Below are 20,057 nucleotides of genomic sequence, written 5' to 3'. Positions count from 1 at the left end.
TTTAGTCTGGTCTCAGGTGTAGTCTGGTCTCAGGTGTTTAGTCTGGTCTCAGGTGTGTAGTCTGGTCTCAGGTGTAGTCTGGTCTCAGGTGTGTAGTCTGGTCTCAGGTGTAGTCTGGTCTCAGGTGTGCTGACTGGGTTGTAGCTACTCCACCTGTCATGGATGTTATTCTGGTTCCTTCATTAAAGTCAGGATGTCTGTGAGTAAAACGTCATATTTATGCTCCTGTGTGACGTCACTAATTAAACCTAATTAAACAATATATTCGGATGACATCACCGCCGCGGTTGCTAGTAGCCAATCAGGTCACAGAGCTGCGCAGCCGCTCTGCGCATCCGTCCGCTGAGCTGCAGTGGACAGAGCAGCCACGACTCATGTGGCCTCAGATCAACCGATCACATCTGAAGTCTGCAACGCACATCAACCAGGAAACTGTCCGACGCTATGACGCATGCGCACACCGAAGACTGCTCCGTCTGCTCCCAGGGACGCAGCCATGGACGGAGGTCTGCAGGACGGCTGTCTGCAAGGGGGAGGTCTGCAGGGGGGAGGCAGCGACGTCGAGGCGATGCACGTAAGGACTGAGACGGTGGATGAGAGTCCATCTGCGCTGGTTGTGAGCAGCCAGGAGCCGCCTGCACGCTGCGGAGGAGGAGGAGGAGGAGGAGGAGCAGCGGAGGAGGCTGCCACGTGCCCTCCTGTTCTCCTGTGTGAGTTCATCACATGTTCCATGTTGACATGTTCTATTCATCATGTGTGTCATCGATCCATGATCAGTTTCTGTCTCCATCTCTTCATCCCTGAGCATCTCAACAGGTGAGTCAGTCAGTGAATGAATGAGCTCTGACAACGACAACATATCAATGAATCTACATGATGGAGAGGAACAGTGTCATTCAATCATTAAACATGTCCTCCTTATAAAATAAAATAAAATAAATAAAAAACAGAAATGCGTCTGTATAGACTGAAAACTCACATATGACCTGAAATAGAGTGAACATGAGCTCATTCATCTCATCTGATCTTAGCTTTTTAAATCTCTGGACGTCTCTAAAATCAATCTCTGTCTCAGCCTCCGCGACGCCTCCTGCTCCACCCTCCACCTCCGACTTCTCTTCCCGAACCGTGCTGTGTCTGATCGAGGCCATCGGCCGCCGTTGGGGTCTCTATGAGACCAGAGAACGTTCCCAGCTCTTCCAGAGCGTCCAGGAGGAGATGGCCTCCAAGGGCCACCGGCTTCCTGTCAACAAGATCCGCCGCAAGTGGAACAACCTCATCGTCACCTACAAGAGGGTTAAGGACCGCAGCCGGGAGACGGGACACGCCAAAACCTCCTGGGAGTTCTTCGATGTAAGTCCAACCACTTAAAGAGGAACAGTCTAAGAAAAACTAAACCAGAACCTTCCTTCAGGATGAGGTGCAGGTACAAACAGGATTCATACGTAGCTGGCAGCTGATTACAGCGTCAGAACTTAAACCTTCTGTTTAAATTAAACTGGTACCAGAAATATTTGGAACATAGCAACGTTTTCCTCTAAATATTTCTTTAGATCTGATCCCATAAAGTGTGTTAGTCCTGTGATAGACTGGAGACCTGTCCAGTGTGGACCCACCTCTAGACCAATGACAGCTGAGATAGACTGCTGGAGACCTGTCCAGTGTGGACCATCCTCTAGACCAATGACAGCTGGGATAGGCTCCATCAGTGATCAGTGATAAGCACTGATCTCTGAGCAGATCTCAGCTGATGTCCTTGATCATTTAAAAGGTTAGATCAGACATTACAGAGAAAACTACATGTATGGACATTTAGCTAGATGCTAATCCATCATCCACTCTGTCCACTACTGTCAGTAAAAGGTCAGAGGTCAATAACTTCATGTAACTAGTAAAGTTCTTAGATGAGACTTCTTTAACTTCATAGTTATCTTAGTGACCGTGATGGAGGCTGCAGAGATATCAGACTGATGCTCTTCCTCCTCAGCTGTAACCACAGGGCTAGTAGCAGCTAGCTAGCTTTGTTTTTATCATCAGATATTAGTTTCACCTCGTCAACGTCTTGGTCACTGTAATCATCTTCATTAACAGAATGAACACTGGTAGCAGGTGTTGTAGTGTTTGATGGAGTTAGAAGATTAAAGTCAACCTCAGTGAAAATAGACAAACAGGAAGTACCAAGAGTTTAGAAAAGGAACCAGATCTGAATCTGTTCAGATGAGACTCCATAAACAGTTCAGAGGATCAGTTTAAATTCAGAAGTGTTTTAGTGCTCTGACTATACTGAGACTGATCTCTGTCTCTCTGTCTTCTCTGTCTCCAGCTGATGGACGCCATGCTCTGTGACACCGTTGGCTCTCAGATCATCATCAACAGGAGAAAGAAATGCACAGATAGCGTCTCTTTTACAAAGGTCGCTGTGAAGCCGGAACAGCTGGTGCAACCTCCGCCGCCGGCCGCCAGCCTCTGGCCCGGCGCTGACCCTGGTCACATGACGAGTACCGCAGTGAGTACATCCAACGCTCCAGAGCTCAAGCCACCGATAGTCGTCAGTGGTGACAGTGGTAGGACCAGTTCTCATCCATCCAGTGTGGTACCTCCCATCACCTCCTCCCCTGGTTTTACAGAGACAGCCACTAGTCGTCCTCCAGACGGCACCGCCAGCACCACGGACCTCAACACATCCAGCTACACTGGCTTCTCCCCAGGTGTGGTTCCTTACCTCAGTAAACCACCATGCAGCCTCCATCAGGACATCTTCACCTCCTCTTTGTGCCCTACGTCCTCCTGTCTCTCACCTCCAACAGCCACACCAAAGACCAGAGGTCAGAACCAGATGGGGAGGAAGGAGCAGAGCAGCGTTGCCGTCTTCCAGGAGATCCTGAGGCGGCAGAAGGAGCAGGCCTACCTGGACGGGGTGGCTCGCCGCAGGGTCGAAGCCCGAGAGAAGAGGCGTGAGAGGAGGGAGGTTCGAATGTCAGAGTCCCTGGACAGGATCGCTTCGGCTCTGGAGCTGCTGTCCTCCAAACAAGACACCGTCATCAGGCTGCTGCAGAGACTGGCCAACCGGACGTGATGGAGAAGGTCTCCATGAACCAATGGACTAAAGAAGATCTCCACGAAGGACTGGACCAAACGACCGGACTAAACAACTGGACTAAACAAGGTCTCCATGAACAACCGGACTAAGGAAGTTATCCACGGACGACCGGACTAAACAACTGGACTAAACAGGGTCTCCATGAACAACCGGACTAAATGACTGCACTAAAGAAGGTATCTGTGAAAGACTGGACTAAACAACCGGATTGAAGAAGGCATCCATGGACGACTGGACTGACTGGACTGACTCTTCTACATGAAGGATAAACACTCTGTTGTTGTTCTTGTTCACACTGTTGAGTAACATCATTCAGGCTGAAGGCTGTGTCTTGTCAGTCAAATAAGTGATTCCTGTTTGTTGGTCCAGACTCATCTTCACATATGGCTTTGAGTCGTGAAGGACATCCTCTTGAAGCGGCTCGACCACTGGTGGTTCACTGAGCAGCTGTTGTCAGATAATATCGAGACAGAGACACAGAAACACATTCAAACTTTTCAGAGCTCAAGAATAAAATAATATTAACCTCCTCATTGCACAGCCACAGACCAAGAGAAAGGTTCACATGAGGAGGCAAAGTCTCAGAAACAAAGACTGAAACAGATCAAGACCTAAAACAGACGACAGGAACTTTCTCTGAGCTCTAACATCAGGAACCTGAACACACCGACACCGGATCTCGTTCTCAGCTAGTTCCATGACGTCTAAAGGTGACGGAGGTGCAGTACAGAGCTGTTGGTAGACTGTTACTAGACTGTTACTAGACTGTATACTGTTACTAGACTGTTACTAGACTTTAGTCTGTTACTAGACTGTTGACTGGTACTAGATTGTAGACTTACTAGACTGTAGGCTGTTACTAGACTGTATACTGTTACTAGACTGTTACTAGACTGTATACTGGTACTAAACTGTTACTAGACTTTAGTCTGTTACTAGACTGTTGACTGGTACTAGATTGTAGACTTACTAGATTGTAGATTGTTACTAGACTGTTGGTACTCTGTTACTGAAACTCTTTTACTCAGATCTCTACTCTGACAGCAGTTACATGAAGCGGCCACCAAGTGGCGCCTCAAGACTGCTGCTTAGTTCCATAGTGGGGTCACATGTGAGGAAATCAGTTTCAGTTTAAAACGTAGTTCCTGACATTTTCTACTGGTCTTTCGATCGACTCAGAGACTGAAGTTATTCACAAACAACTAGAAGGAAGGAAACTCTCAGAGGTGCATGGTTTGATGGTTTCCTGTTGTAGTGTGAATCTCTGGCCCTGTTAACATCGAGGTCAGTCACTTCCTTGTTCTTTCTCTTTCTGTTCAGGCTCAGAGACGATCCAGTAAAACCAGCCAGACTGTAGAACCTAGAATCTACTGACGCTAATTTTGAGCTGGGTTCTGCTGCAGCGATGGACGCGAAACCTGATGAGACGGATCAGCACCAAGGTCAGAATGAAAATCTACTTTCCAGCTGTTTCTGTTGTGACTGAGTTTTCTCCTTCAGAGACGTCACATGGTCTTCTGCATCACATACAGACACGATGAAAGATGAGGAAAGCTTCTGTATGAGGCAAGAATGAGCTTGCTAATATTCTCATTTCTCCTTATCTCCTTGTGTTATTTACATAGACATTTACTGTAACTTTTGAATTTGAAGTTTACATATTTCCAATAGTCATTTATTAGTTCGTTTATTACTGGGGTACTGTAGCTTTAAGAGACTGCAGTCTCGCTCTTTGGGTCAAGTGGTGTTGTTTACCTGCGTGGTCGAACCCCAGACTAGCAGTGGAGACACACGGTTTTTTACCGTGTCCTGTTCTGTATTTTTGATTAAGAGAAAGCTAATTTTGTGGATAATGCAGTGACACTTGTGGAATAAAAGTTTTTATTTTTTGTTACATCACCTGGAAGTCGAGTGGTTTATTAAGGACAACAGCTCCAGGATACGTGTAAGCCAGAAATACCTGCTAGTCAACATTTGCGGATACAGCTTCAGTCAGACTTCATGTTAGATAGTTTCAGTCAGTATTAAAGTCTGACCTCAGTCACTGAGAAGAAACAGACATGGAGGATTTATGAGTGTACGTATGAAAGAGGATGACGCAGTCACACAGCTCCTTTAACCCGAGGTCACTCTTCAGTCCATGGCTACCAACACACTCAGACTAGATCAGTGGGTCCTTATAGAGCAGCTTCATTGGACTCAAGTAGGACTGATTCTTGTATTTTCTTTCTATTTATTTGTTCATGTATTGACTGGGAATGTACAGAAATATTTAAGTCCATAACCTCAGTACTGATGAGTCTACAGACAACCCATTTAAAATTAAACCAAAACGAAACGAGAAGCTACACTCTCATTTTGAACTAGAATAAGTCTAATTAAATAAATAATACACAGAGGTTTTTGTTGAAGCTGTGCTTATATCTGAAGCTTTGTTTAGTTTCAGTTGTAGGACACATTCACATGTTCTGAAACACGATCAGCTGTTGTTCTGATTACATCTACAAACCTACAGCTGGTAAAGTCTAGTAAAGACATCTGCTGCCTTCACAGAGACTCTGAGGATCATGCTCCTGGGGAAGAGTGGTGCAGGGAAGAGCTCCAGCGGGAACACCATCCTCAACAGGAAGGTGTTCAGATCAGACATGAAGCTGAAGAGAGTCACGATCCACTGTGAGAAGGAGGTGGGGGAGGTGGGAGACAGGTCTGTCGCTGTTATCGACACCCCCGGCTTCTTTGAGAACGAACGCAACAAGGAGGACATCGTCAGAGAGATCCTGCAGCGAGTGAAGCTGCAGGATCCTGGACCTCACGTCTTTGTCTTCGTGGTGCCGTTAGGACGGATGACTCAGGAGGACCAGGACACCAACTCACTGATCGAAGCCAAGTTTGGACCCAGAGTGTGGGACTACACTGTGGTACTGTTCACCCACGGGGATCATCTGGAGGGAAAAACCATCAACGAAGTCATTGCAGAGAGTGACGAAAACCTCCGCAACTTCATACGTCGCTGTTCCGGAGGCTTCCACGTCTTCAACAACAACAACCCAGAGGACCAGACCCAGGTGACCACTTTCATGGACAAGATCCTGACCCTGGTGGCTCTGAACGGGGGAGGGTTCTACGAGGCCAGACTGTACCCCGAAAAGGAGAGGAGGATCAGGGACAGACAGGAGAGCATCCTGGCTGAGAGGAATGAAGAGATCAGGACCAAAGAGAAGGCCCTGGAGGAACACTACAAGGAAGACGAGCTGAGGAAGGAGAAGACAAAGCTGTGGAGGAAAGAGGAGGAGAGCTCCAGACGGGTTGCAGAGAAGGAGGTGAACAAGACGTCCTTCCGCACCATGATCTTCAGAGGCGGCCTCTTCCTGTTGTTAGCTCTTCTTGTGATTTTCTGCTATAAGGGGGTAGAAAGCTTTTGGCTGGTTCCTGCAACGATAGTTTGGATTGTGATGTTCCTCAAGATGTTTCCAGCGGTTACAGGAAGACTTCTCTGATTTAGGCCAAGCAACTTCAGGTGGTAGAAATGATGATGACCAGATTAGAGTCACATGTTCATGTTCTGTGTTCAGATTCATGGTTTAAATTAAATGAACAAACGTTCTGGATGGAACTCTGTTCTGGGTTTATTCATATAAAAGGGACAGGATATCAAAGCAGCAGCTGCTAAAGAACGTCACTAAGAAGCATTTTAAACCAGCCCTGCCCCCACAAATAATAAAATAAAACCATGAAATAATGCAAAGAATCACTTTCTCCATGAAGCTTCAGGAAACTACAGCTGATGATAAGAAAGGATAAGAAATAATAAACTGCTGTAATGTTTAAATGTGACCTTTAGATCATACAGAGTTTTATTAATCTGAAATAAAGTGAAATAATCTGAAATAATCTGAGCGTGAGCCCAGTGTTTCTCAGTCCACAGCGCCCTCTACTGGAAGCCTGGAGTGAAGTCAGTCTCTCCATCAGTTTCAACACGTGGTGGTGGATACCGCTAGATTTGGTATCGATCTGAAACCAAGTAAATACAGGGCGAGTATCACCGATACTGATAGTGTTTAATAATTAACGCGGATGCATCATTAATCTGAATCATTCTATATCTGAATGAATTTTCATGACCTTTAAGTATTTTGTGATTTTCCTTTTGGATTATTAATCAGTTTAAATCTAGTACAGCATTTGGGCAAAGTTAATAAGTAAATAGAAAATACTTTATTATCACAATAAAAGTTTTTGGGTTTTTTTCTTTCTGAGAAAAAATTGCATTTCAGTCTTCATACAGAGCTGCTATAGTTAATATATAGTTAATAAATAGTACTATATATATATATATATAGTTACTATAGTTTCCCTGCATCAAAGATTTCCTACGTAGTATTTTGTACCGTGGTCGAGTGTCTTCCATCGCCCTCATCTTCCACCATGTACACAGGTTACAGGTCCTTTAAGGTCGTTTCTGCCAGGCTCATCGTCATCTCCACTGATCTTCATCTGTTAAGTGGAATAATAAAATGTAAAAACAGATAAAATCAAAAACAGAAATGTGTCTGTTTCACATCTACTGGTTTCAATATATTAACTATACAGTGTCCCAGCTGACACAAAAGGGGAATTCTATCCACATATCAAACCTGACCAACGTTATATTCAGTATATTTGTTAATATTCATTAAATAACACGTTTCTAGTCTCTCTGTTTTCTTTTCCATTATTTTCCATCTTCTTATCCAGGTTTATTGTGTCCCTGTATCTTACAGCCTTTTTATAACCAGACAGCTCATTCTCCTGCTCCTCTCTGCTGCTGGCCGGGCCTGGCAGGTACCGGTGGGCGGGGCTTGGTTACCTGCGTGACGCTACAACAAACACAGGAGAGGAGGAGGAGGGTGAGCCTGCTCTGCTCTGGGACAGCAGCAGCATTTAGACAAACACAGTCAGGTTAATGAGACAAGAGAGAACCTGAAACTCAAGGATCGATCTCATCATGTATCGATACTGATTGATACCAACGTTGGTATCAGTCAGTATCGATACGTAATGACATATTTAGATCGATCCGCCCACCACTAGTTTCTGTTTCATTTCTCTGATTCAGAATCAGATCAGAGCTGTCTCTCCCTGTGTCTCTGTCTGTCTGTCTCTGTCTCTGTCAACAGGAACCTGATGGACTGTTTCTTTAGTTTGTCTTCTCTTATTCTCGTCGCATTTTCTCTCGCGGTATTATTGCGTTACCTGAACGGTCCGTAAGTCTCGCTAGAGCTCACCCGGAACGAGAAGTTCAATTTAAGAGTTGGACCAGACCTGGACCAGAGCTGGACCAGGACCAGACCTGGACCAGGACCAGGACCAGAGCTGTATCTGTAGACTGATAATATCTGATTATGTCCGTCTCAGGTGGAGGAATATTCTGCTACTGCGTTGATTCTTGAGTTGAGTTTTTTTTCTTTCCAGATTTATAAATAAAGAGTTTCTGAGGAGTGATGAGACGATCATCTCTGATGAGAGTTTAATCTGGAAAGAAGAAGAAATGAAGAGGAAGAGAAGTTACTGTGAAGAAGAGGAGGAGGAGCAGGAGGAGGATGAGTCTAGGGCCAGGAGAACCAGCCTCAGGGGCACAAAACGACTCAGATATAGTGATGATGAGGAGGATGAAGACGACAATGATGAAGAAGAGGAGGAGGAGCAGGAGGAGGGGGAGACTAGGGCCAGGAGAACCATCCTCAGGGAAACAAAACGACTCAGATATAGTGATGATGAGGAGGATGAAGACGACAATGATGAAGAAGAGGAGGAGGAGCAGGAGGAGGGGGAGACTAGGGCCAGGAGAACCAGCCTCAGGGAAACAAAACGACACCGATATTATTGTGATGAAGTGGATAAAGACAGCGATGATGAAGACGATGATGAAGACGATGATGAAGACAGCGATGATGAAGAAGATGATGATGATGAGGAAGATAAACTCAAAGCAGTGACTGGTGAGTTTTCCTCATGTTCTGTCTTTGTGTTGTTAGAACTGGAGTCAGTTCCATTTATTATAAAGTGATGTAAACACACTGAGACACCTTTAATGAGACATTAAATCTGGACCAGAGGTGGGACACTCTAAGGTCAGCTTTTAGCACATTAGACTGGACGCTGAGTTTGGAAGACACTGTCCCCACAGTGGACAGCATCACTGAGACAGAAGAGAGGAGTAAAAGAGTCCAGGGTTTTCTAAATGAGGAGTTGGAGGAGTCAATCATTTGACAGTCTGTATTTTGGCAGTAAAGGTCCTGATTCCACCTGTTAAACCATTAGAGGAGAATATGTCCTCATCTCTGGGACGTTTCTGTCCAACAGGACTCCTCCTTGTTACCTGTGGATCCAAGAAGGGCATCATGGACGTAGGAAAGCTGCGCAGAGGTAGACACATGTGGAATCAGTCGTTTTCAGGTTAAACTCATCTTTAATCATTAATCTCACTGATGGTGAGCTCTGATTGGTCCTCGTCAGGATGGTGACGCCACTGCACACGCTCAGTAAGAAATTCAGGAAGTAAAGTTTGTCTTCTTGGATGTTGTCTCCTTTCTCTCCTTTGTCCAAAGTTCCTCTCCAGGATTTCTTCCTGTATCTCTTCGCAGTAAGAACTGTGTGTCATGTGACCTGTATCATGTGATGTCATGTGACCTGTATCATGTGATGTCATGTGACCTGTATCATGTGACCTGTGCTGCAGGTGAGCCCTGTATTAAGTGTGGCCGCCACTACTTGACTCCTCCAGCCTTTGAGGACTTGGGGGGGAGAGGCTCTGCTAAGAAATGGAAAACTACTATTTTCCATGACAACAAACCTCTGCAGTTCTTTTTTGAGGTAACTTTAACGTTCTTTTATTCATCCAGTAAAATCCAACGTATGGTCATAAACATTCTGTAAATGAATCACAGCAAGGCAACCTCACCACTAGAGGATATAACCGACGAAGAGCAGCAGCAGCAGCAGCAGAGGTAACGACGCCAGGATGACGCTCTGAACTCATTCATGCAGAGAGATGAATAAAGTTTAATCTCTTTATCCTTCCAGCTGTCAGACTCAGAGAACTCCTCTGAAAGTTGCTCTGCTCTAAGAGCTAAAGAACAAACTGATCTGGTACCAGTCTCCAAAAAAGACGCAGAGACTGAGGAAGATGAGGCTGCTGATAAAGGAAGTGAAGAGGTGAGGGAGGAGGAGGAGGACGAAGCTGCAAAAGACGTGAGGAAACAAGAAGGTAACAGTTTCTTCATATACTTACTGTTCAGGTACTTCCTGCTGAGATATTCCCGTTCAGGTACTTCCTGCTCAGAAACTTCCTATCCCAGTACTTCCTGATTTATCTGAAGGCCGTTCTTCTTTCTCCAGGAACTAAAGTGAAGAGTTCAGCTCCAGAGAAATTGTCGGTGCAGAAGGAAATGAGAGTGATTGTGGAGAGACTTCCAGAGGTCTGGTTCCTTCGGTTCTCTTATTCATCACCAGTTTTCTGTCTCAAGTTAACGTCACGTAAACATAACGAGTCTGTAACGTTACGAAAATTAATCTTTATTCTGTTCTGTCTCAGGTTGAGACTGAACATCAGATCAGCTCCTCAGAGCTTCAAGGTTTGTTTTATGTTCTTGTCCCAACTCTTCTACTACTGTTCTCTAACTGCCCCAGCTGGTCTCTAACTGTTCTTAACTCTTCTCTAGCTGGTCTCTAACTGTCCTCCAACTGTGTTCCAATTGTTCTCTAGCTGGTCTCTAATTGTTCTTAACTGTTCTTAACTGTTCTCTGACTACTCTCCAACTGCTCTCTAGCTGTTCTGACTGTTCTAATTGCTCTCTAACTGCTCCAACTGTTTTCCTACTGTACTCACTGTTCTCCCACTGTGGTCTGTTTCAGCTGTTCTCTATCTGTTCTCTTGCTGTTCCAATTGTTTTAAGTGTTCAAACTGTTCTAACTGTTCCAGCTGTTCTCTGTTAACTGTTCTCTAACTGTTCCAACTGTTCTAACTTATTCTTCTCATTGAATGAGTTGAAGCTTCTGTGTTTGTGAGCAGAGAGTGGAGAGAAAGACGACCAGAGAGTGGACGGAGACGACCAGAGAGTGGACGGAGACGACCAGAGAGAGGACGGAGACGAGCTGAGAGAGGACGGAGACGACCAGAGAGTGGATGGAGACGACCAGAGAGTGGACGGACGCGAGCTGAGAGAGGACGGAGACGAGCTGAGAGAGGACGGAGACGACCAGAGAGTGGAAGGAGACGAGCTGAGAGAGGACGGAGACAACCAGAGAGTGGAAGGAGACGAGCTGAGAGTGGACGGAGACAATCCGTCAGACGCTTCGCTGACATTAAACGTAACCCTTATTGGAGATGATGATGATGATGATGAACAGCTGACACAGAACAGAGACAGAGAAGAACCCCAGAGAGAACCAGCTCCATCTGCAGCAGCTGCCTCGTCTCCAGTCGTCATGAAAACTGAAACAGGTAACGACAGATTCAGTTTGAATGTTTTCATCGTTCTCCAACTGCTCTCTATCTGTTCTAACTGTTCCTAAATGTTCTAACTGTTCTGTTCTCCCTCTCTCTGTTCTATCTGTCTCTATATGTTTTAACTGTTCTGTTTTCTGCCAGTAACGGTTCTCTAACTGTTCTAACGGTTCTCTATCTATTCTGTCTCTTAACGGTTCTCTGTCTGTTCTGTTTTCTGTCTGTTCTGTTCTCCCTCTCTGTTCTATTTGTCTCTAAATGTTTTTAACTGTTGTCTATCTGTTCTGTCTCTAACGGTTCTCTGTCTGTTCTGTCTCTAACGGTTCTCTGTCTGTTCTGTTGACTTTAGTTTCAGTTTGAATGTTTTTGTCTTTTGAAGTCGACAGGCCTGTATCAGGGATCAGAAGCTCAGGAAGCGGGGGGAACGTTCCTTCTCCCTCTGCAGACCGTCACACTGACGTCTCCAGCTCTGACCTCCAGCCAGAAACCAGGTGAGGTGTCTCATCCTCCACTTCCACAGAGATTCACTGACTTCCAGCGTCTAACGTTGTTCCTTCCTCAGCGTTCTCCGAGCGGCTCAGAGCTCAGACGAGGCTCAGCCGTCCTGCTCCGATGCCACCGACCTCCTTCGGCTCAAGAAGGAAAAGATTCAACTGCAGCTGAGAGTTTTGAAGCTACAGCAAGAATATTACTCTCTGAAAATCAGGGAGCTTAAAAACTGAATCACTGGGTTTACAGCTGAAGTCAACCGAGTCTCTGGGTCAGAGACAAACGTCCTCTGGGTCAGAGACAAACGTCCTCTGGTCTGATGAAACATGAACTGACCTTCAATACGTCTGGAGGAAGAAGGTTGGAAAGAAGAGGAACAACATCCCAACGCTGGAGCACGGAGGTGGAAGCATGGTGGTCACAGATGGACGTCCACATGGAAACGTCTTCAAGACATTAGACATTCTGGACGTCCTTTACAGAGTTTAAATGTATCTGACTCATGTGTATCTCTGCTTTATGTTTTATAGTTTTTATTGGTGTTGGTCTGCATGAAATGAGACACTGACTCTGTCTTCACCGTGACTCCCCCCAGAGAGACCCTGGACCTTCTGACTCCCACCAGACAGACTCTGGTCCTTCCGACTCCCCCAGAGAGACTCTGGTCCTTCTGACTCCCTTCAGAGAGACTCTGGTCCTTCTGACTCCCCCCAGAGAGACCCTGGACCTTCTGACTCCCCCCAGAGAGACCCTGGACCTTCCGACTCCCCCAGAGAGACTCTGGTCCTTCTGACTCCCCCCAGAGAGACTCTGGTCCTTCTGACTCCCTTCAGAGAGACTCTGGTCCTTCTGACTCCCCCCAGAGAGACTCTGGTCCTTCTGACTCCCCCCAGACAGACTCTGGTCCTTCTGACTCCCTCCAGAGAGACCCTGGACCTTCTGACTTCCCCCAGAGAGACTCTAGTCCTTCTGACTCCCCCCAGAGAGACCGTGGTCCTTCTGACTCCCCCCAGAGAGACTCTGGTCCTTCTGACTCCCCCCCCAGAGACTCTGGTCCTTCTGACTCCCCCCCCAGAGACTCTGGTCCTTCTGACTCCCCCCCCAGAGACTCTGGTCCTTCTGACTCAGGTATTTTTACTCTGATTTTTATTTGAACAGATCAACAGTATCTTTGAGCCGTAGAAACATCAGAGAGCCTTTTTATTTAAAACTTGAACATAGAAATGAGTCGACTTCTGTACATCACTATTTACAGATCAATCAATGATCACTGACTCTATTCTGTCATGTCTTCCTCTTCTTCTTCTTCGTCTTCATCAAAGTATTTGTCCTCGGCGTCTCTGCTGACGATGTCCAGGTTGTCGTAGTCTGGGTTCTCGTCCACTTCTCTGTAACAAACGTGAGACGTTGACCAAGTTTCTGTTTGAACAGTGACTCAGTCCATGTTGATGTGTAATAAAATCACAATCATTAAACAACATATTTGAACTTTGACCTGAAGACAGAGTTCAGCTTCATTCACATGTTAGAACCAGCTTAGAACCAGCTATAACTGGTTCTAAGCTGGTTCTTCACTCTGACCTGTAGTTGAAGTCTCTGTCTTTGCCGTCGAGGAAGCGCTGGTGCATCTGACTGATGAACTCCTCCCTGAGCAGAGCCTTCTCCTCAGCAGAGGGCTCCCTGTCCTCCTGCTGGACATCTACACGGAGGACAGACAGTCAGAGAGGACAGACAGAGACACAGTCTTCATACCTCTAACCGTCCCTCACCATCGTCCTCCTCGTCCTCCTCCTGTCCCCCGTCCTCTCTGTCCTGCTCCTCCTGCAGTCGGTTCTGGATCAGTCTCTCCTGGTAGGAGTTGAGGAGGAGGTTAGCCAGTCCTCCCCCGACTCCCCCCCCTGCCCCATCCAACATGGCGTCCTGAGAGCGCTCCAGCACCTGGACATCAAAACATTCAGAAACCTGAAGAGGATGAAGAGGATGAAGAGGATGAAGAGTCACCTGGTCGTCAGTCAGGAAGCGTCCTATGTAGTGTTCATACAGCAGAGGCTCCCTGGTCCTCATCTGCTCCTCACTGAAGTACTGGCCCTCTAAGAGACACAAGAGACATGAGGAGACAGAGACAGAAGACACATGGACACGAGACAGAAGAGACTTGAGGCAGCAGAGACAGAAGACACATGGACACGAGACAGCAGAGACATAAACACGAGACAGAAGAGACATAGACACGAGACAGCAGAGACTGCAGAGCCGTGGACACGAGACAGCAGAGACAGAAGACACATGGACACGAGACAGAAGAGCCATAGACACGAGACAGCAGAGACTGCAGAGACGTGGACACGAGACAGACGAGACTGCAGAGACGTGGACACGAGACAGAAGAGACAGCAGAGACGTGGACACCAGACAGAAGAGACTTGGACACGAGACAGCAGAGACAGAAGACACATGGACACGAGACAGAAGAGACTGCAGAGACATAGACACGAGACAGAAGAGACATAGACAGGAGACAGCAGAGACGTGGACACCAGACAGAAGAGACTTGGACATGAGAAAGAAGAGACTTTGGATACGAGACAGCAGAGACAGCAGAGATGTGGACACCAGACAGAAGAGACTTGGACACGAGACAGCAGAGACAGCAGAGACGTGGACACCAGACAGAAGAGACTTGGACACGAGACAGCGGAGACTTGGACACGAGACAGCAGACACATGGACATGACACAGCAGAGACAGCAGACACATGAACACGAGACAGCAGAGACATGGACACGAGACAGCAGAGACATGGCTCCAGAAGGACTTCCTGCTCCACCTTTCTGCAGAGCTCGGAGGGCGGCGTAGCGCTGGTTCCTGACTCTGGTTCTATCGGCCTGTCCCGCCGCTCGTCTCCTCACCTCTGCCCCGTAGTGCTGAGCCCGAGGGTCCGAGGACACGTGGTCAAAGGCCGACAGGTGCTGAGGCTGCAGGTGGGTCTGAAACCAGAAAGACAGGTTAATGTCCTCATCCTGGGACTAGTCTCAGGTGGACCAGCGTCTCTGTCTACGTACATGGTATCTCTCCAGGAAGACAAGCGGTCGTCTCCGGTACTGAAGCAGCAGCTCCTCCCGACGCTGGTCTGGACTCAGCTCCTCGTCCCCGATCTGTTGACTCTTCACTGGACTCCCACTGAGGACCACGGCCTCGATCATCAGCTCCACAGAACCGGACTGAGACAGACCCCCCACCTGTGATCAGGACACAGCCAGAGACACAAGCAGAGACACAAGCAGAGACAGTCAGAGACACAACCAGAGACACAACCAGAGACACAACCAGAGACTAAACCAGGCACTAAACCAGGGACACAGCCAGAGACACAAGCAGAGACACAAGCAGAGACTAAACCAGGCACTAAACCAGGGACACAGCCAGAGACACAAGCAGAGACACAAGCAGAGACTAAACCAGAGACACAACCAGAGACTAAACCAGGGACTAAACCAGGGACACAACCAGAGACAGTCAGAGACACAACCAGAGACACAACCAGAGACACAACCAGAGACACAAGCAGAGACACAACCAGAGACAGTCAGAGACACAACCAGAGACAGTCAGAGACACAATCAGGGACAGTCAGAGACACAATCAGAGACACAATCGTAGACAGTCAGAGACACAATCAGAGACAGTCAGAGACACAACCAGAGACAGTCAGAGACACAACCAGAGACACAACCAGAGACACAAGCAGAGACAGTCAGAGACACAACCAGAGACAACCAGAGACACAACCAGAGACACAAGCAGAGACAGTCAGATACACAAGCAGAGACACAAGCAGAGACACAACCAGAGACAGTCAGAGACACAACCAGAGACAGTCAGAGACACAATCTGGGACAGTCAGAGACACAACCAGAGACACAATCAGAGACACAATCGTAGATAGTCAGAGACACAATCAGAGACAGTCAGAGACAGTCAGAGACACAACCAGAGACACAAGCAGAGACAGTCAGAGACACAACCAGAGACACAAGGAGAGACACAAGCAGAGACAGTCAGATACACAATCAGAGACACAAGCAGAGACACAACCAGAGACAGTCAGAGACACAACCAGAGACACAAGCAGAGACAGTCAGAGACACAAGCAGAGACACAATCAGAGACACAAGCAGAGACAGTCAGAGACACAAGCAGAGACACAAGCAGAGACACAAGCAGAGACACAATCAGAGACACAATCGTAGACAGTCAGAGACACAATCAGAGACACAAGCAGAGACACAAGCAGAGACACAATCAGAGACACAATCAGGGACAGTCAGAGACACAATCAGAGACAACCAGAGACACAATCAGAGACACAATCAGGAGACATCTGTCCTGATGTGATCTCTGTCCCAGGTGTTCTGGGACATATTTGACCTCATTCAGTTAATTATTGATGTAATCATGTCTTCATGTCCTCTGAGGCTGGTGATGGTTCTGGTCCAGCAGTAGGTCCATTGGGGACAGCAGCTGTGACCACATGGTGGCGCTGAGGCTTGTTTACAGACTCACCTGTATGACCCGGATTCTAACAGGACGCCGCTGCTCTCACCTGGGTGTCTGCGGGGCCGGTACCGTCTCCGGGGCCGTCTCCGGGGCCGGTACCGTCTCCGGTCTGAAGCCGTCCCTCCGGTTCTTCTGTCTCACATGGACTCTGTAGAGTCTTCTCCGCAGGTTCGATCTCCCCCCACATCCTGGACACTTGTCTAGAGAGACGCTGTCTGTCTGAGCTTAATGTTTAATGTCAACATTCTCAGATACACGTTTCTATCTTTCACCGTTTTCAAAAAGTCTCGTCGCCATCTTGGTCCGTCAGTATTTATGTTCCCCTCCTCTGAACCAAGAACAATGGTTCCGCCTTCAGTCTGTGTTTATCGCCCTCTGGTGTTTGAACAAAGGATGACACATTTAAACCTTCAGTGGAGTGAGACATTTTATTATTGTTATATTAAATATTTAAAAACGGAAATATTTTATTTCTCTTTCATTCATTTCGGTTTTATACTGTAGTTGTACGATAGAGGACTTTATTTTATTTTATTTTATCTTATTTGTCTCATTGTTTATTAGAGGCTGTACTTCCTGTCACATGTTGTTAATCAGTTATAAAGAACAGATTGATATGAGAAGAGAAACCTGCATCACCTCCTCTGATCCATTCATTAATGAACAGGCCGTGGACGTATGAGGACACGAGGACACGAGGACACCTCAGTGATGAACACCCTAGAGAAACACACTGACTATTGATTTATCATCATCATTGACTCCTTGTGACTGACTGGCAGATGAGACAGAGACAGAGACAGAGACAAGGAGGGAGATGGACTGGTGAACTATAAAATGAGGACAGATGTCGTCCCAGTAGATCAGCTGTTTCTAGTCACTCAATATCACACCTGTAAATATCTGATGTTCTGGAAGCAAGTCAACCTGATGTGGAGTTGGATTCATGAACCTGTTTCCATGGTTACCTGTCTAGTCAGTTAGGTATAGACTGTGTGACAGCGAGGACTAAGTTAACAAGAGGAAGAGGAGGAGGAGGAGGAGGAGGAAGGAGAGGAGGTGAGGATGAGGAGACCAGACCAGAAATAGCTTCAGCTCATTATAAAGACTTCTACCTATCGACCTGACACACTAAGAACCACTGCTGCCACCAAGCTGAGATCATGAGTTCATGTGTTCATCATGTACCTATTATGTACTCATCATGTGTTCATCGTGTACTCATCATGTGTTCATGATGTGTCCATCATGTACTTGTCATGTGTTCATGATGTGCCCATCATGTACTCATCATGTGTTCATCATGTGTTCATCGTGTACTTATCATGTGTTCATCATGTGTTCATCATGTACTCATCATGTGTTCATCATATGTCCATCATGTGTTCATCATGTGTTCATCATGTACTCATCATGTGTTCATCATGTGTTCATCATATGTCCATCATGTGTTCATCATGTGTACATCATGTACTCATCATGTGTTCATCATGTGTTCATCATATGTCCATCATGTGTTCATCATGTGTCCATCATGTACTCATGTATTTTGCACAGTGACAGATTGCTTTACCCCTTCGTGATTTCACTGTATGTAAAGAATGCTCTTTTTTACAAAACATGTGACCAATAAACTTTTGAATCTTGAATCTCATCATGTGTTCATCATGTGTTCATCATATGTCCATCATGTGTTCATGATGTGTCCATCATGTACTCATCATGTGTTCATCATGTACTCTTCATGTGTTCATGATGTTTTCATCATATGTCCATGTACTCATCATGTGTTCATCATGTGTCCATCATGTACTCATCATGTGTTCATCATGTGTCCATCATGTACTCATCATGTACTCATCATGTGTTCATCATGTACTCGTCATGTGTTCATCATGTGCCCATCATGTACTCATCATGTGTTCATGATGTGCCCATCATGTGTTCATCATGTGTTCATCATGTACTCATGTGTTCATCATATGTCCATCATGTGTTCATCATGTACTCATCATGTGTTCATCATGTGTTCATCATATGTCCATCATGTGTTACTCATGTGTACATCATGTACTCATGTGTTCATCATGTGTTCATCATATGTCCATCATGTGTTCATGATGTGTCCATCATGTACTCATCATGTGTTCATCATGTGTTCATCATATGTCCATCATGTGTTCATGATGTGTCCATCATGTACTCATCATGTGTTCATCATGTGTTCATCATGTACTCTTCATGTGTTCATCATGTACTCGTCATGTGTTCATCATGTACTCATCATGTGTTCATCATGTGTTCATCATGTGTCCATCATGTACTCATCACGTGTTCGTCATGTGTTCATCATGTACTCGTCATGTGTTCATCATGTACTCATCATGTGTTCATCATGTGTTCATCATGTGTCCATCATGTACTCATCATGTGTTCATCATGTGTTCATCATGTGTTCATCATGTACTCTTTATGTGTTCATCATGTACTGTTTTTAAAAATATTTTAAAGCTGACTTACACTGAACAGTGTCACTGCTTCTAGTATTTTTATTTCATTCTAATGTATTTTTGGCTCTCCCTAGTCTTTGTTGTCTTTGACTCTGTGTTCTCTGTGTTAGTCTGTTTTTGATATCTTTGCTCTGTACCCATGTCCTATGTTGTATTTCCTTGTCTTTTATAACTTATACTGTATAATTGCTGCCATCTTGACCAGGACTCCCTGGTAGAAGAGACACTGTGTCTCAATGGGACCTTCCTGGTAAAATAAAGGTTAAATAAAATGTACTCGTCATGTGTTCATCATGTACTCGTCATGTGTTCATGATGTGCCCATCATGTACCCGTCATGTGTTCATCATGTGTTCATCATGTGTTCATGATGTGTCCATCATGTACTCATCATGTGTTCATCATGTGTTCATCATGTACTCATCATGTGTTCATCATGTGTTCATCATGTGTTCATCATGTGTTCATCATGTACTCTTCATGTGTTCATCATGTACTCGTCATGTGTTCATCATGTACTCGTCATGTGTTCATGATGTGCCCATCATGTACCCGTCATGTGTTCATCATGTGTTCATCATCATCAGCAGGGTGAACCACAGTAGATTTGTTTCTTCAGCTACGTTTGATTTATTGTGTTTTTGTTTTTAGCTGCTGAGTGGATTGAACGAGCCAGCAGCATTTATTTAGATCATACTTCATGAGACATTAACTGAAGGTTTATAATGACTGCATGCTGCATCCTGACGTTAACTGAAGGTTTATAATGACTGCATGCTGCATCCTGACGTTAACTGTAGGTTTATAATGACTGCATGCTGCATCCTGACGTTAACTGAAGGTTTATAATGACTGCATGCTGCATCCTGACGTTAACTGTAGGTTTATAATGACTGCATGCTGCATCCTGACGTTA

At 45.9% G+C, this 20,057-nt stretch overlaps 3 protein-coding genes across 7 annotated transcripts; 2 read left to right on the top strand and 1 right to left on the bottom strand.

Annotated features, from left to right (window-relative positions):
- Positions 1–274: 274 nt before the first annotated feature.
- On the top strand, positions 275–7,198 carry LOC311506890 (GTPase IMAP family member 7-like). Of its 4 annotated transcripts, none has more exons than XR_014699705.1 (3): positions 275–1,353; positions 2,324–3,810; positions 4,421–4,467. XR_014699705.1 is itself a non-coding variant. In XM_084571021.1 (3 exons), exons 1-3 carry the CDS (start codon positions 1,003–1,005, stop codon positions 2,883–2,885), a joined length of 792 nt encoding a protein of 263 aa, XP_084427147.1. In that variant the 5' UTR covers positions 275–1,002; the 3' UTR covers positions 2,886–2,995. The 4 variants fall into 4 exon arrangements, 2 of the variants coding, with proteins under 2 accessions (XP_084427147.1, XP_084427146.1); XR_014699706.1 differs by having other exon boundaries at positions 2,324–3,819; positions 4,421–4,452; XM_084571021.1 differs by lacking the exon at positions 4,421–4,467 and having other exon boundaries at positions 2,324–2,506; positions 2,628–2,995.
- A 1,006-nt stretch (positions 7,199–8,204) lies between these two features.
- Positions 8,205–13,121, top strand: LOC311506881 (uncharacterized protein). The gene is made up of 10 exons (XM_084571006.1): positions 8,205–9,078; positions 9,443–9,505; positions 9,819–9,952; positions 10,027–10,086; positions 10,163–10,346; positions 10,478–10,557; positions 10,674–10,713; positions 11,151–11,582; positions 11,965–12,076; positions 12,148–13,121. Exons 1-10 carry the CDS (start codon positions 8,628–8,630, stop codon positions 12,305–12,307), a joined length of 1,716 nt encoding a protein of 571 aa, XP_084427132.1. The 5' UTR covers positions 8,205–8,627; the 3' UTR covers positions 12,308–13,121.
- A 123-nt stretch (positions 13,122–13,244) lies between these two features.
- On the bottom strand, positions 13,245–16,955 carry ccdc97 (coiled-coil domain containing 97). Of its 2 annotated transcripts, XM_084571023.1 has the most exons (7): positions 16,678–16,954; positions 15,137–15,313; positions 14,902–15,061; positions 14,076–14,164; positions 13,844–14,012; positions 13,656–13,773; positions 13,245–13,462 (listed from the first exon to the last, which is right to left on the bottom strand). In XM_084571023.1, exons 1-7 carry the CDS (start codon positions 16,816–16,818, stop codon positions 13,351–13,353), a joined length of 966 nt encoding a protein of 321 aa, XP_084427149.1. In that variant the 5' UTR covers positions 16,819–16,954; the 3' UTR covers positions 13,245–13,350. The 2 variants fall into 2 exon arrangements, with proteins under 2 accessions (XP_084427149.1, XP_084427148.1); XM_084571022.1 differs by having other exon boundaries at positions 13,844–14,164; positions 16,678–16,955.
- Between the last annotated feature and the right edge of the window lie 3,102 nt (positions 16,956–20,057).

Source organism: Chelon labrosus (assembly GCF_963514085.1).
Source record: "Chelon labrosus genome assembly, chromosome: 21".
Lineage (NCBI taxonomy): Eukaryota > Metazoa > Chordata > Actinopteri > Mugiliformes > Mugilidae > Chelon > Chelon labrosus.
This window is presented reverse-complemented; position numbering and strand designations above follow the sequence as displayed.